We start from the raw sequence: 17,500 nt of genomic DNA, 5'->3' as shown, positions 1-17,500 counted from the left end.
ATCATCATCATCATCATTATCATTATTTCGTGTTATTTGTGAGGAAAGGATTTGCCTAAAACCAAGAATCCGGAATCCGGAATAGGAAATCCAGAATAAAAAATCCGGAATCCGATATAAGAACTTCAACCAAAGGCTTACACTAATTTGCCAAACGAAACGAAATACAGAAAGAATCCTAAACATTCATTAAAACTAACCTTAGGCCTAATGAGGCCTGAACAGAAGTTTTTAGGCTTAATGCTAGCATTGGTAAACGGTTTGTTTAGGCCTAAGGTTAGCTTTTTAAAATGAATGTTTAGGATTATTTCGGAATCATTTCGTTTCGTTTCGTTTCGTTTCGCAAATTAGTGTAAGCCAAGCGACTTTGGTTCAAGTTCTTATATCGGATCCCGGATTCCGTTTCAGATTCTGGATTTCGGATTAGTGGGTTTTAGGCAAACCCCAAGAACAGTACCCTGGGTGCCAGAGACTTTTCTAGCGCGGTTTCCGGTTTTCAGTCAAGTCTTTATAGTGACCCGCGCGAAACGTAAAAAGCACCGCTGCAGAGGTTTTTCTCGCGGCTTCGTCGCTCGTGGCTTCGGCCTGAAAGGCCGACACCGAAAATTCCCGCCGCAGCGAGAAAAACCTCTGGTGCCCAGGGTACAAGAACAGAGCCATTGCAGAGGAAAATTTGTGACTCATTTAACCCTGCGTTCATTACAATCTTTGCTGTACGTTGTTTTCCCTAAAGTTACACGGCAGGAATTTTCAGAAATTCTAAATTCAGGTTTCAGTCGTGTAATAAACCTCTTATTGCCCAAGCTTGCTCGGTCCGTAATGTCAAGACCTCGGGCCGGTATTCTCCCTGTCCGGCCCTCGTGCTTGGTCAATAAGATATAAGTCTCGTTTCTGGCTAGCTGTGATTAAAGCAAATGAAAAGAGTCCTCAATCTGCACGATCGATCTGCATGTTTTGCATTGTAAACAAAGTACGAATGCTCTTGGTGACCTCGCCCTCACCTTGTTTGTGAGAATACTGGGTTCTAGGAAGCTCTTCATTCTCAAAATGGTCGAGGCGTTCAGAAAATGTGTACCATTAATTTAGCATTTTATTTTATTTCCTTGGCAACTTTATACTCTTTACCTTTTTGCAAAGGAGCAACACACTGGATTGTTACGGAAGATGGAAGAATCCAGCAACAGGTAGGGTGCACTATTTAACCGATTGTTTATTTAATGTATAATATAATAGAACTCAAACCTGTTTGTTTTAATTTCGTGGCTTCGTTCGATGCTGATACGCTTAATCGACGTTTTCATTTAGAGAGAAACATTTTACCGCAATTATATTTGACTTAAGGTAATTCCCTTGAAAATGAAGCACTCTGCAGATTTTTATCAAACTTGGCACAACTGAGATTCATACACAGGACATTGAAAAAATGCAATAAAAAGATGGGGTCACCGTACCGTGCTTGTATTCGCGCTTCATGCCCTTTATTCTAGGTGTTTTTTACCGATTTACGCGAGAAGCGTTGGAAACTTGATCAACCGGAAAAATTGTTGTTATAGCAAAAGCTACCGAATATTACTGAAAACGTGAGCCTACAAAATTAATGTACTTGTTGTCTGGGCTATACATATATAATCTTTTAGTAAAGTAATTTCAAATTGATCAATCTTGCAAATAAATGTAAACAAATTGGACCTCAACAGTCGTCACCTTGCACTCAGTGCGGCAGGTACAAAACACAGGTCATTGTTTTACCAATACAGGAAGTATTCTAAACATTCATAAAAGCTAACCTCAGGCCTTGAAACCTTTTTTTAAAATTAGGCCTAAGGTTAGCATTTATGAATGTTTAGGATACTTTCTGTATTGGTAAAACAATGACCTGTGACCTGTTATCTGTGTTTTGTACCTGCTGCACTCAGTGTCTGGCTCCAAATGCAGTTTCATATCATTTATAAATAATGTAAATACCACTACTTCTGCTATCCAACTTTTTCCCTCCTTAATTATGTTTTCAATATACCTATTACGAGTAAATAAAACCATTAAAAATGCGGGGTCACCGTGCTCGTTTCTTCGCAACACAGCAACAAATGGGCGGCAAAAGAGCAATTTCAGCTTCAAAATGAGAATTTTCCACAAAAGGCCTGGAGCGAGTTTCAAAACAATGACTTCTTAACCAAGAAGAATGGTTTTGAATCTCAGTTATTTTTCGTAAAAGCAAGTACTGTTGTCACAGTGGTACAATCCATTACCTTTTACCATTCAGTCGATCTCTATCAAAGAGAGGAATGCTGGAGCTGCCATTGATTTGTAGGCATTTTTACTGGGTTGCCTATGGGCAAACCCAGTCGAGGTCTGCGTTTAGTTTGTTTGTTTTCTTTTTTTTTTTTTTTTTTTCCGTGTCGGTAAAAGTCTTGCCTGTCACTCCCCTGGTAAGTGGTGTCTTTGTGTATAGAGCCTTCTGCGCGTATTTTCTTAGGATCGAGAGGGTAGTGGAACTGCGTAGATTTCTCTGGTGGACACAGTAGAATCATCAACTTAGCCTGCAATGGCGTCGAAAGTCATGCAACGCGAATGGCGTTTTAGTGGATCCTTAAACAAAATATACCCTTATGGAGCTCAATAATGGAAAGTCAGTTGGATAAACTAGGCATGAATCTCAAAAGCGACAACAATCTATCGCCCGTCGAGACGAAATCAAAGTGAGCAGTATTTACCTCAGTGAAGTACATGGTAATTTGACACAATTGAGTTTCTTGTCTTCACGCACGCAATGAAATAGGAAGAGGTTTTCACCTCTAAGAGCAAATATGTTGTTTGTTTCAATAAAATTTTCGCTGGAAAAGGATTCTGTGGTATTTTCTGCCTTTGTGAATTATGATATCATGTTGTGTATTGAATTTTCGAGCTTAAGGTTCAAATGTGATATGAGAGAAGTTTTTTAGTATTGCTCTGTAAGCAGGAAGGGTTCACAGGCCTGTTGGAAGCGTGCTTGAGTTTCAACAAAATGAGGCCCAAAATCAGTGAAAACTTGTGACGCAGATGAATAATAAAGTAGCTGCTATTTCCAAAATGATGGAATTACCTGGTGATAAATAACGTCGTACGCGTCTTGGAGAGTAAATTTTGACTTTGCATAAACAAGAGTTGGGCGATTGTGATCTTTGTTTTGACTTCGCTCATTTCATTGTCAAACTTTATAACACTTGACAGAAAAAGAAACTTACAAAAACCCGGTATCTTGCCATCATTTGACACAGATGCTTCACTGTTTGGCGAGTAAACATGCCGCGGTAACTTAATCACGGCGCCCGCTGAATTCCGGCCATGTCACTTTCGATTTTGCAATTTACTTGAACGTAGCAAAAATCTCCCAAAATGTTTGTCGCTGATCGTAACTTTTTATATTCTATATTCATGGTTCAAAATTAATGTTGTTTTCATGTCGTAAATATTTTATTCTCGATCGACCATCCGGGAAACTTCCTTCTGCTCTTTCTGAAAACTGTGTATCAATATTTATTTGCTTTTTCATCAATATTTGTTTTGCATAAAGCAAGCTACCAGAATCTGTACCTTGCTGAGTTCGCATTTTTTAGCGTTAATAGTATTTTCGGTCAGATGTTTCTGTTTTTTATGAGGAGTTTATTGTTTTGGTCTCCCATCCCAACACTAACCCCGCGAAACAGGGCTTGACTTCAGTGAAGTTTAGTATTACAAAGTTTTCGGATGCTCATAGGGCACAGTTGTGGTGAAAAGAAGTTGTGAGGGAACTTGAAAATTATCAACATGTCAGCCCAGAAGCCAATGTTTCTCGCTTCTCTTTTATTTGTTATTCTTCAGAGACTGGAATGCTGTATTTCAATACCACACAATTCAGTGCCTTCTGATTTTCTGTAGCACGTATCACAGGCAAGCCAGTGTATGCTTCACAGAAGCATCTAGTCTAGGCATGGAATAAGCACATTTTGACAACTTTGTTAACAACTTTCTGGCTGATTCTGCATAATTTCTTGAAGCCACTTATTCATACTTGTGTCCTCTGTGAGAAATTTGACTGAGTACTTGGGACAAGATTTGAAACAGTTCCCGTTTTGAAACTACTTTCTTGTTGTTTCCTGTGAAGAGTTTGCCTTTGCTGTAAGTCCATTTCTTTTGAGTTACAATGTATCATCTGATGTTCCCATTTTGTTACTTGTTTCGGCTCAGATCAATCCTCGTTTCCTGGAAGGCAGAGTTGCTTCTCTGTTTTTTCTTTCAAAAAACTTTTGGCCTTTGTAAAAATCATCTTATAAATAAGTTATTTGTGAGTCTTTTCAATTCCTCTATTTTGCTATTATAGAAATTTATTTCATTTACGCTATTGCATTGGTGTGAGTCTGCCATTATACATGTAGCACTGATAAATTTACCACATGTGGCTCTGGTGTCAAAATGTGAATCAATCAAAGTTTGGACTGAAAGTGGCCTGGGATGAATAATAAGAATTTTAATGTTTAATTATAATTTATTATGGAGAATTTGTATGATCTGCTTGTGTCGTCAAGTGGACAAGAGGGTGTGCAACGGATCCAGAGATAGGGAATTCAAGTTCAAGTTCGGGTGACTGAAAAGAAAAGTCTTGAGATTAGTGTGAAAAGTCTGTGAGGGGTGTAATGTAGAGGGAGTGGGTATAAAGGGATATTCAAGGATCGAGGGGGCTGTGTGAAAGGTACGGGGTATAGTTATGTGAAAGAATAGTGGTGTAGGATAGAGGTAATGGAGAAGACCAGGGAGGGGTAGGAGAAGTAGAACAGAAGAAAGGAATATCACATTCTTATTGAGACCCCCCAAAAACCAAGCTTTTGTTTTTTAACTATACCCCCAAAAAGGAAAATCCCTTTTTAGACAGTTGATAAAAGAAACCGTATAAAAAAAGTCTGGACTGGTTTTCGCTTTTGAGCACTTGCTCTTGCTTTCTGAAGTGAAAGACAATTGTATGTACATGTAGTTTGCTTGGCTTTCTTTAAAAACAATGCGAACAAGAGCGATTTTCTGAAAGACACCCCTGAGGGTTAACAGTAACCTTAAATAAAGCATTATCTGAAGTTAGCAGCTTAGATATGGGGGTTTTGCTTAACAACATGACCTTGGCAAAAGTCTTTCCAAGCTCCTTACAAATGTACATTTGACTTTTATTTATGAACTTGATAAATATGAATAAAAAATGCTGCACTTCAATTTTCCACACTTAAGAATGCTTAAAAGATGTTTTGTTGTAACAGTATCATAGATTTTACTGTCAGTTAAATTATAATAATCTTTAGAAGAAGCCACTAGCATCTAAAAATCTCCTATGTGTTTCAGGTTGACTCCATCTTTAATCTCAAAAGTCCACATGACCTGGTGACCTTCATTCATCAACAGGATGCATTTGAAAGGCTCAAGATTTTGCGTGAAGAATACTTAGTAGAAAAAAGAAAGGTGATAAAAGCCAGGAAGAAGGAGCGAGGGGAGATAAAGAAATCATTCTACAAGATAGATCCTGACTGTATTGATGCAGGGCGTCACATTTCCGAGTTTGAGTTGCATCTGGACATGACTCTCTCATTCGCTGAAAAAGGCATCAAGTATGAACGTTTCCATTTGACAGGGCGAATACCAGGGCATGATGGGGGTTTGATAGGTGTCTCCTTTTGGATTGAGGGTCTTAGGAGGGACTCTCAGGTTTTGTTGCTTTTGAGAAAATCAATATTTTAATTTTATTAAAGGGTCATGTGACTTAAATATGAATTTTTTTCTAAATGTACATGTAGTTAAAATATTTTAACCCATTCACTCCTCAGACAGCCAGTGATGCCTTCAATTGACGAGTAAAATCGTCTGGAGTTAGACAGAGTAAATTCAATCTCGTACCCAGAGTCCTTGGGCTTTTTGGTCAGCGGGTGAGGACCTGGAAAGACTCTGGGATAATGGACTTAAACAATTTTTTTGATTGGCTGCTTACATGAGAATGGCAGTCTGACAGGAAGTCGGTTACTAAGTACATATAATGTGAAGAAGTACAGAAACATAAAAATGAAGTAGAAGAGGACATTGGTGTTGTTTGCACAAAAAATTTGATTGTGCTGCTTGCATGATGGTATTCTACACAATGGAATGCATGCTGAAACACTTAAAATACACTTACCGAAAGTGTCAGACGTTTCATCTTTCACTCTTTTTTATAGCAAGCCAATGACCATTTCTCTGTGAAAAGAAACCAGTTCTTTTACGGTGTGTACAAAGACTTAAGTTTATGTTTCTCAAACACTTTTAACCCACCATTTTGAGTCAATCATTTTCATTTTCTACTTTTAACTGTTTTCTGTTTCCTTTTTAAACTCAAGCATGCGCAATAAGAGTGGAACTCCATGTTTTCTGGGAGAATGGAGTCCATTTTGGGTACGAGATTGGAGTAAAATCTGTTGAACATGAAAATTTGGTTTTATCAAACGAGTTGATAAAGGTCAAAATTAATTACCACCATGAAAGATTTGGAAAGTGAAGCTTAAAACCAAATTTTCATGTTTCACTCTCCCACCGATGCAGCACCACAGTTTCTTTCAGAAACTAGAAATTTGTTGAGAAAAGTCTCACTCCCAGGAGTGAATGGGTTAAGCTGCTTTCTTTGTGACAGCACTGACTTTTCAGGAATCCATGGTTAACTAAAATGTAGGTTGGGTGCTTGGGCTTTTGCTGGAGGAGAGCCAGCCAACCCCTCAACAGAGTAATGCTCCCATGGCCAGCAATCTCTGCAACCCAGCCATGAGCCCTCTTACCAGGCATCCGGGCACATGTCACTCTGATAAACAGTGGCAGTAGGAAGGGAGGGGGGGGGGGGAGCAAAAGTCCACCTGGACAAACATGCACAAAGTGACTGGCAAAATGTCTGATGTGGTCAAGTGACCCCTCCAGGAGTGAGACTTGCGTTTTTGCCTGAGACTCACCGTTTTTTGGACAATGTCACGGTCTCATGATGAGGCTCAAAAATCTCATGCTAAACAGATTCACAGGCCGATGAAATTCACTTTCCTTGGATATTTTCATTTCTGCCTTGTAAAATTGATTTTCTGGTGCCAATTCTGTAGAGATCCACAGTTCTAAGGCATAATTATTTGTCATATTTGATCGACTGGTTGACAAGACACAGACCTCACAACCATAATTATTTAGAAGACAATTCCAAATAAGGTTATTGTTACCAGTTTGTCGCATCTAGATATGTTTCGTCCGGTTAGTTTCAAAGCTTTATTTTGATGCACTGGTTTTCATCTGGTTTTAATGGGTTTGCTCTGTGTAATGCCAGGCAATTTTACTTGCAAATAGGAGACAGTACAGGAGTCAATGGGTTCAACTGCATTTAACAACATTTAAATCCATTTTTGTATTTTTCTTCACTGTTTACAATATGAACCCTTAGCCTTTGCTAGCTTTTCGTTTATGCTGCAAAGTTCTGATCTGCAGTTGAATCAGTTTGAAGAAATAGTCTTTATTATACATGTCTTTTTGCAATTATCGACTAGCAAAATAATTAATTATAAATAACAACTATTCACCGAAGTGGAAGTGGCTATTGGTGGATACAATGTATGTACCGAGCCACAAAGTGGCAAGGTAAATATCCACCACTAGCCACCAACAGTGAGAGAGAACAGCGCATTTTGTTAAATGGATACATGTACCTCTGGATTTCCTCTCTCTCTTCAAGAACCAATACTATTTTAATTTGATGTTATTTGATAGGAGCACCCAACGCTAATCTTTGGGGAAATAATCATGTGTTCGGGAGAGTCAAGCTGTTCTAAGGATTTTGGTTCTACAGTATGTTGCTAAACAGCTATAGATTTCTTTACTAAAACATCACCTAAAAGATTTGCAACCATGGGAAAACTAGCCCCTTCCTTTTTTGGAAGGAGTACCTTTGCAATTTTTGGCACTGTAGCAGTCTTGGATGAGCAAATTGTTCGCTGGGAAGTTCTTAGAATGTAAAATTTTCGGACACTTTAATTTTCAGCTAACTTAAAGATATCCGAACAGATCAAGTTCTTCTACATGTAGGTGATAAAAACATCTGTTTAGAAAGTCTTTATGCATTAATTACAAGGGGCCTAGAAATGTCTCTCAAAGGCTGTTGGCTTAATTCGCTCATTGGGTGCGCTTGATTTGATACGAATTACAGTGTAGCACTTTAAAGTCATTATTTAATCTAGACTGTTTTTTAGTATTCCAGATCATGTTAACCTCTGTCAGCCTCTTCCCGAGCATGTCGTTCCTCCTGTATGCCGAGCCAAGTTGCCAACTGTTATATACAGTTATGACCACCTTGATGGTGTCAGTTCTCGGCAGCAGTTGAACACCAGTGTGGAGACAACCATGTTGACATCGCTATCATCATATTTTAAGACAGCAGAGGAGTTGGGTAGACGTGTGAGTTTGGCTCTGAAGACGGTGAGGTCTATTATTACAGTATGTACTGTTTACTGTCTAGTAAACAAGCAGTATTTTTTTAGCTTTTAGTTGTTAGGTGCAACAGCCTTTGGTTTTAATGATACAGTACTGTAGTTCAATTTTTTTTTGTGGCTCAATTCACGCTCATATTACATGTACCTGTAATCATGAGACTATTACATTTTTTAGTTTTAAGTTCTCAGAAGGATTTGAAAGGACCCTCACAGCCATTACACTGTACATAACTAATAACTTGATGCCCAACATATAGTAGGACATGTAGGACATGAATGGTGCTAGCTATGGCATTTATCTTGTAGTTCTTTGGTCTTAAAGCAATTGCAGGTCCTTTTTAATCATCAGCCTGGTCGGAATAGAGGGATTCGTCCTTGTTTGATTTTGTCAATTTTCTCAAAAGGGAGAGAAAAAGGTACAACAACAGAATTTATGGTAGATCCTTTACAGCAAGCAGTAACCTGCCCTTTTCAGTCTGCCATTTCACATAAACATGATGCAAAATCAATCTTGCTAATAATTAACCTGAAAAGAAGGGCCCCAAAACACTGTGACATAGCCCCTTTCTAAAATCAATATTTACTTTTTATTACTTTGTAGAACTCAAGCTCCTGGGTCTTGCTAAATCTTGCAGCATATTACTGGAGAATCAAAGGCAATGCTTTGGAAGCTGTGGAATGTCTTCGACAAGCCTTGTATTTTTCACCCAGGTTGGGTATTTTTAAATGCAAAAATGAAAAAAATTTTGATATGGCTTATCATAATAATAATAATAATAATAATAATGATAAGCCATATACATGTGGTACACGTGCATTGCTTCTGGATAATTTATTATGCAGAGGTATGCATAATTATGATGATTTGCTGTTAGTGAGTTTCTTTGATTATTGTCCAATGAAACTTCTTGGTTTGTTACTTCTTTTTGGACTGAATTACGTTTGTACACATGTATATACATGTAGATCATTTTCACCGTCACAAAACAAACAAATAAAATCAAAACCGTTCAAAAACTTGGAATGTTGAGACAAATTCATAAAATTAATCACCTCACCGATTCTAACATCTGTGCAGTACATCGTTTCTGATGTTGGTGCACCATGGTTGTGCACCAATGTGGCGGCCAGAAATCAACATGAACATCTGGAATTCATTTAGTGATGAAAGCACTTACTTTTTGCTCATGAAATAAAATACATGTTTATGAACATAGTCATCTCCTAAGGTACTCGAAACGTTCAGACTGCTGGGAATCATAGGCATAGACATTTTTTTCAACCAAATAACTTTGTATTTCAAAAAATAATTCTGTATTTTCAAAACGAAAGACGTCATGGAACTGGAAACTTGAAAAAAGATGTTATTTTAGGTTATCTGTGAAAGTATGCACAATAAAGAAACCTTAAGCGAAACTTGTTCATCATGTTTTACTGGATGCTGTTTCATTTTCATGTATGTACAGTATGTAGAACAAATTATTTAAATGTGAAATCACTTACATCCTGACAGAAAGATCTTAAACAATTTCTGTCCCTTTTTTTCTCTGTCTGTTGCTATGTTGGGTTACTAGCTATGGATGGATGAATTGGAACAGTTCAATTAATTTTAATCAGAAACCCATAAGGGTTGAAACGTGTAACGTGCGTTCACAGCTTTGGAATATTCAGTGCTAAGTACCATATTTGGAAACCCCTCGCTCCAGTTAATTTTGCGTGAGAACATTGGTGGTATTGCGTCACAGTGTTTTTGCAAACTGATTGGTTGAATGTTTCTCTCTTGTTGTTCCAAATATGGTACTTAGCAAATTGAATATTCAGAAGCTTGTTTCCCCGCACACAAGGGCTGTTACATGTTTCAACCCTTATGGGTTTCTGTTTTAATTTATTCAACTTTCTTTATTCAATTCAAAGGAAGGGAAGGATACCAGAGGTTATACCAGAGGTTATCCCTATCAAGGATATATGCCCTCAGCCAGGTTTAATTGACTGAAAGTCGATTTAGATGAGGGAGCAATAATTATGGTAACCAAAGTACCTGTAGAAAAACCCTTGGGGCGAGGGTTGAACCCGGGTCGCAGAGGTGGAAGGCACAGTTGATAACTGCTAAGTGAAGAGGGCACAAACTCCTTCTACAGTAGTGTGTCTTCGTGTTTAAGTTGTACTCTGCTATCTTGTTTGACAAACAGATGAGCAAATATTGGTTGCTTTTTATAGCTGTGATATTTTTGTTATTTTCAGGGAGCACAAGGACCGTGCATTGATGAGTCTAGCTGCAGTGCTCTATCATGCAAATTACGGCCATGACTCAATAGTACTGCTTCACTCAGCAATGGACACCTGTAGTGAGCAGTCTGTTTATCACTTTCTACTTGGAAATATCTATGCTGTGAGTAAGCTTCTTATCGTTAAACAGCTGCCAGTAGTTGAAACCCTGGCCAGAACAACACTCAGGGTGTTTAAAAATTATAACATGAGAGGCACAGTGTACTGCTTGATTCATATTCAATTTGGCATCTTCAAGTGGTTTGACTTTCCTATCTTCTCAGAATAGCAGCAATTGGCCCTGTTTCAGTACATAAGTCCCTCTTACTAAGTTTGAAGGCCCCAGTCTTGTAACTTATGGCCAGTCTTTTTTTCCAGTTCGAACGATGACCATAAATTGAACTGGAAAAAGTAAGGAGTTTTACAGACTTACAATGGAGCCACGAGTGAATAGGGAATATTAATTTTGCCTCTTACAGTACCTGTTGGACAGTTGAACAAAATGTACTATTTGGTTGGAAAATCATCATAAGTACTTAATTTAATTAAGTATTCACAAATTGTTTTGCTTTCTGGTCCACCTGACAGTCCCTCAAGATGTTTGAGATGGCAGATCTCTGCTACAGGTTCACAATGGTTTTCTCCCCAAACACTGAAACGCTTTGTGAAAGAATAAAAGCTGCGAGATGTGAATTGAAACTAAAGGAACTGTTGACGAAAAGACAATTGTAAGTGGCAGTAATGTGATTTTTTTTCGGGGGAGGAGAGGGGGGAGAGGGGGAGAGGGGGGGGAGGGGGGGGGGAACAGGGCTGGTGCAGTGGTGTGAGCACTCACTTCTCACCAATGTGGGCCTGGTTCGATTCCCAGACTTCACATTTGGGTTGAATTTGTTGGTTCTCTACTCTGCTCCAATAAGTTTTTCTCAGGGTACTCCGGTTTCAGTCCCCTCTCCTCAAAAACCAACATTTGATTTGTGTTAATTGTTGATTTCAGTTTACAGTGTCCCCAAATTAGTACTACAGCGTTAGAAGTCTAGACACTTAAATAAAGTCCCTTTCCTTTCCTTTTCCTTCCTTTCCGTGCGCTTAATTATTGAATTTGACTGGTGCGCGGTCAACAGCTGTTGATCGATTAACTGCACGGACAGCCTGTGTGCAGGTTATTAAAGGCCCTTTACTTAGTGAAAACAGTTCTTAAACCAAGCACCGCATTTTGTGCTTTAAACCCTATCGTCTTCAGGTTTCTAATACATTTAAGCCTCATGTTACCCTTTTATGGTGGCGTGAATGTGCTTTATCTTTTTCTGCAGGGCTGGCAATTTTTTTCATTCTTTCACCTACTGATCCAAGAAAATTTTTGCGGTTTTGGCGCCTTTTTTCTGCGATCTACAAAGAAGGAAGATAAGAAGAAGTTGTTCAAGCAAAATAGTTATCGCAATTTTATACACAAAAGGTTACTCCTGATAAAGTTCTAGTGCTTGATATGGTTTGTAGGATGGAAAGTGACTCTCTTGGCGAAGACGAATACTGACTTGACGAGGAAACAACTTTCGATAATTACTTGCAACCAGTCTATGTACTTTTAATCTGTTTTCCTTTTCCATGTAGTTTAAGCTGCATTTTGTTTTAGAACGGTTAAAAATAACTACCGCGTTAATTCCCAACAACAAAAACGCGGTCTGTCGCAATGTCAACAACTAGTTTCGGAAAACTTCGATCCGCAAAAAGCAAAACGTTCGTACCATATGGTAATCATCCTGACAAGATAGTCATGGCCTGCTGCTACCGTATTCTTAAATTTGGATGTTTTTATATTTCTGTGTCATTCTTTCCAGAATCTGTGTTTTTTTTTTTTCACATGTCAGCCGTCTTTCCTTGTTGTCACAAAAGGTGTCAGGCAGCGGAACACCAAGGTTCCCGAGTCCTGAAATCTCGTATCTTTCCTTCCCCTCCCCCCTACAAGTTGCACCCGCTCTCCCGTAGGGGTAGAAGACAGATTAGCCCATCCGTAGCCCTTTCCATCACCACACCTTCTCCACCATAGAAATGATTTTTGTTGCGGAAGAAATGAGATGTACCTTTTTCTTGTTTGTTTTCAGGGATTTTGATGAGAAGTTGGACAGCCTTAAAACACCAGAATTGGAAGAGGATAAAGACCCTAGCAGAGAAGAAAGAAAAAGGGTACACTCGCTTCCTTTGGAGGTATACAAGCGACAGCTGAAACGAATCTTTTCACTCTACACACGGGGAAGGACTAAATCTACGGATGCGTGCAAGAGCAGAGATGTATCAGCTAAACAGGTGTGTGCTTAGGGCTTTTGGTAATCTCGCCACCAGGGAGATTCGCCATTAACCAGTTCGTTCCCACTGAGTCGACAGCGGACTACTGTGAACTGTTACGTTAAAGGAACAGAGAATACTTGGTGGCAGAGGATAAATATACGCTATCTTAGGTCTTTCTCAGTTTTTCCAATGAGCCATTTCCGAAATGCTGTTTGTCTCGGTTTCGAAGTGAGCCTTGTTGCTCAACTGTTGTATGGGAAATCAGTTTGATTTGCATCCGTTCCATTTGAATGGTTGTGCACCAGGACTCGCTTTGAAACTGAGGCATGCAGCAACTCGGAAATGGGCGATTCGTTCACATTGTACAGTAGAAGGGACGTTCCGTTATGGAATTGGCACTCAACCGGTTTAAAGCAAAGTTGGAGTAAGAACGATTTACACCACATTATTTTGGTTTGTCATGCAATACCGAGGATGACTGCGTGACGAGTAATAAAGAAGCACTCACTGGAAGGCTACTCAATAGTCAGTTCTAAGGACGTTATTTCACCTTATTAAAAAGACAATTGGTGAGGTTGCATGGAATTGAGAGTCGGTTTAAGCGTTCTTGTCTTGTCAGTAAATTACGCTGTCATGCCAATGGAGTATAATCATGAATCACCACAAAGAACTACAACAAAAGAGTGTAGTGTATTCCATACAAACGTCGCATTAGGCCCGTCATTTTAACTCTGTTAATCTCCTTAATACTTTTTTTCTTTCAGGAATCGGTCGCCCTATCTGACGATTCTGTCGCAAGTGGACCGCAAACAAGTTCATTACGAAAGCAAGAGAATGAGAAATTGTCTTTTACCGAACAAAAGTCAAATAATCAAGGCAGCTCGAAGGCTACTCTATCTAAACCTGGTGATACGAAAGAGGGAAAAAGTGTGGACTCTATTGAAAAAGGAAGCGAATCAAATGAAGAGCTTAGAGCCACAAAATCTGGGCCACGTAACCATACAGTCGAAGGGAAAACGATGGAGAATCTTGCAGAAGCTCGCCAACCGCTAAACTGTTTGCGAGATGTCGTTAAAACTGTAGGTAGTAGTGAGAAAACCGCGGCGTTAAACATGGAGGAAGTGAAGAAAGATAAAAGGCCAGAATCTGGTACAGGTACCGACGAGGAAGAAAAGGCTAAGAGAGATCTAGATCAAACTAAAACTAGTTCTGTTGAAAGTGCATCTTCGTTTGTCGAGAAAGAAAGCCAAGTTAAGAAAGTCGCGTATCCGAGTGGACGAAGGAGCCGTCGAGGAGAGAGCGGGCTTAAAATTTCGTCAGGCGAAGCTTATAACAGAGAAGACACCGTTGAAGTTGTGATTATGGGGCAAAGTAAACTTCCCAGGCAAAAAGGGGAATCGATGTTGATGAGTAAAAACGGACCGGGTGTTGATAAATTGGCTTCAAAGAACACACGAGAAATGTCCGGTGTCGCTGATGCAATGTTTGTGGATCCTGAAGGTAATCAGGCTTTTGGTCCCAAACATACCCCACCATTAGAGAGCAAACACTTGTTAACTCGAACCAACAACTGTGCAAATGTGGAAGGAAAGAAACGGAAAGGTGAATTGTTCGGAATGGGTTGTTTATCACGAGTTCCCAGCAAGGAGGACGATGATGTTACGACACAATCGGTAGTTAGTATAACTGAGTTTTCTGATTTCGAAATTAAGCAAAAGGCAGAAATTATGAAGCCACTTCCTGTACAATCTGATGCTGAGGCGAAGTTAACAGACCAAACTTCAGTGGAGGAAATGTCACCACCATCTTCTTCCTCGAATACCACTGCGACTGGTGTCACCCTAGAGGCAAGGATGGTTGAAGAACAGGGAACGTACAGAAGTGATGCCGAGGCTGATTTGGTTGAGAAAGACGATACAGCTGATAAAAAGGAGGACAAAAATTTAGGCTCCCAAAATTCTAAGTCAAAATTGGCCAAGGAAAGCGTAATAAAGACTGTTGCTAAGGATGTGATAGATGATAAATTAAGCTGTGAAACTAGTGATTGTCCAAAACAACACGAACAGTTGATTTATAGCGACAGCAAAGTTTCTGATTTGAAAGTAGCTGAAAAAAGCGACGAGAAAATGTCTTCCTTGGAAAACAAACCCAATGTTGGGGGAGACGAAGGTGTTCCCAAAACGAGCCAGGGATGTACCGGAAAGAGTGAAGACTGCCCAGGAAAGAAACAAAGAAAGAGCGAGTTGAAAACGTCTCCTTCTGTAACCTCGGAACGCAGATGCCACGATGAGGAAAACGACATGTTAAAACATGATCGTGCGAAAAGTAAGACCGCTGCACCGACGAGGAAGAGACAAAAAGCGACTGATACATTAAACCTAGAGCAAAAGAATGCAGACTTGAAATCAAGCCGCACATTGAGAAGTGATACGACATCGCAGAATGTCAAGGACAAAGTAGAGGAAGCTGAGTTTCATAAAGACGGAGCGGGCTCCAGTGTGTTTGAAACCAGTTTTTTCAACGTTCCAACAAGTGGCTCTTTGCAGGAACTCAACGATGAGCAGTGTAAACACATTGAAGGTGTCCAAGCGCTTGTCATCCGGAACAAACACTTCAGTGCCTGGCTATCACTCGACACCAAGAACATCGAGTAAGTGTATTCAATTTTTTTTGTGTCTGGGTATCACTCGACTTCAACAATGTCGAGTAACTCTGTTCAATTTTTTTACGGCTCTAAAGCACCTGCCATTGGTGTCGCTTTAAAAGTGGGATAAATAGCATACACACCAAGAAAGCGCGGAGTTCAGTCATTGTTTCTGTTGTTGAGTTTTTTTGTTACCGGTTTGGGTAGCATAACAACCTAACTATACCTTGCGAGAGCTGCTTCATGACCATGGCTCATACACTAACTTTTGCATGGTAACGTTGTTTTGCGCAAGGACATCGGACGACGACGACGCTAACGAGAACGTCGTATAAAAAATATTATTTCCCATTATTGTAACAATTTCGTTACAACCCCAAGTCGTTCCGATTGGAAAGTGTACATCAACATTCCAGGAATAAAATTGACATGAACAGTGTGGTTATTTGGGAAGAAAATTAAAATGGTTCGTCAGGTTCGCTCGTCCTCTACACAAACTCACGTCGTTGTCAGGAGGACTGGACGGCAAAGAAATGTACCAAAATGTAAAACGCACGTGCAGGGCGTGCAGAGCCTCTGTTTTTGGTTATTGAGCCCATTGTGTTTTGGCGTTCTCGTAGGCGTCGTCGTCGACCTTGCGTAAGGTCCCTATTGAGTTGGTGGAAACGCCGTTGAAGTAAACATGCATAGAGAATATTTGAAAGGGTAAAATAATCCTCGCACTTATCTAGAATGCACTGCATGCACAAGTATAGAGGGAGTTTCAGTCTTACTTTGGCCAATCAAAAAGGACGGAGACAATCCAGTAAACCAATCAAAACTCGAAGTAATTACACGTAGCCGACACAAAGCGCGGGAAAATGTGCACGCGCGAGCCACGATTGGTTTTGGTTTCACTTCTGATTGGTTGAAAAAATGGCGCGATAACTTTGAACCAATCACTGAGTGAAGTAAATCCAAAACCAAAGCAATTCGCTAATTACTTTCGACACTCAATTGAAAAGCGCTTTGTACCGGTACATTTATTTAATTCATTGAAAATATTGTGGTCATGCTGTTGTTTCGCTGTACATGGGCTCCATCGACTCTACGCCGGATAAATTTGCAAATGTATTTTTTGTTCTTATTTATTCAGCGTTTACAACATTGACATTACGTGAAACGGTGTTGTAAAGTCGACAGCTGAGTCTCTTAAAGTTGTTAGAAGTAGTTTAAGCCACCTTAAACACCTGGGGCCAGTTGTTCAAACAATGGATAGCGCTCTCCTCCGGATAAATCACTATCCAGAGGATAAGTCATAGCAAGACCAATTCGATATATTAAAATTCAGTCCTAAACAAAAGGCATCATCTCGAGGCTCTACGGAATCTGAATTGTAAGGATTTGTATGAGTTTATTCGCCAGAGCCTCGAGATGATGCCTTTTGTTTAGGAGGGTTAGGGTTAGGAAATGGATAGTGATTTATTCGGTTAATACCGCTATCCACTTTGTGAACAATTGGGGCCTGATGTTTCTTAAAAAGTAACGGGTAAGAATTTACAGTCCGCAATGTCCAAAATTTAGGCCATTTTTAAGTGTCGTCTTTTTTCGATGCAACAATACCTAAGACCTTAAAGCAGAAGATTACTAAAAAGAGTTGCGATTGCTTAGTTTTGGCCATTATTTCTGGGACCCGTGTTTTGAGGTTCTTCAGAATGTCTACTCTGTGTTTGTGTTTTTTATGTTTTTTTTTTTGTTTTTATTAGCGTGCGTGCACATATTGATTTTATCAGTGAAGTGAAGGACTCTGTCAAGAAACCATACTGTACTGCAAAAATAAAGAAGAGTG

The 17,500-nt window shown here is 39.5% G+C and overlaps 1 protein-coding gene across 1 annotated transcript in view; it reads left to right on the top strand.

Annotated features, from left to right (window-relative positions):
* Window positions 1-1,044: 1,044 nt before the first annotated feature.
* The window catches only part of LOC137969676 (tetratricopeptide repeat protein 17-like), a 25,741-nt gene continuing 9,285 nt past the window's right edge, over window positions 1,045-17,500 (top strand). Inside the window, exons 1-9 of the mRNA XM_068816008.1 lie at window positions 1,045-1,184; window positions 5,344-5,606; window positions 8,241-8,466; window positions 9,082-9,191; window positions 10,722-10,869; window positions 11,334-11,473; window positions 12,845-13,046; window positions 13,793-15,678; window positions 17,418-17,500. The exon at window positions 17,418-17,500 is cut by the window's right edge and continues 26 nt beyond it. Of these exons, the coding sequence (XP_068672109.1) occupies window positions 1,068-1,184; window positions 5,344-5,606; window positions 8,241-8,466; window positions 9,082-9,191; window positions 10,722-10,869; window positions 11,334-11,473; window positions 12,845-13,046; window positions 13,793-15,678; window positions 17,418-17,500 (3,175 nt within the window). The 5' untranslated portion in view covers window positions 1,045-1,067. The remainder of the gene's footprint in view (window positions 1,185-5,343; window positions 5,607-8,240; window positions 8,467-9,081; window positions 9,192-10,721; window positions 10,870-11,333; window positions 11,474-12,844; window positions 13,047-13,792; window positions 15,679-17,417) is intronic.

This window comes from Montipora foliosa, chromosome 9 (genome assembly GCF_036669935.1).
Source record: "Montipora foliosa isolate CH-2021 chromosome 9, ASM3666993v2, whole genome shotgun sequence".
Classification (NCBI taxonomy): Eukaryota; Metazoa; Cnidaria; class Anthozoa; order Scleractinia; family Acroporidae; genus Montipora; species Montipora foliosa.
The sequence above is the reverse complement of the archived record's forward strand: the minus strand, read 5'-3'. Positions and strand labels throughout refer to the sequence as shown.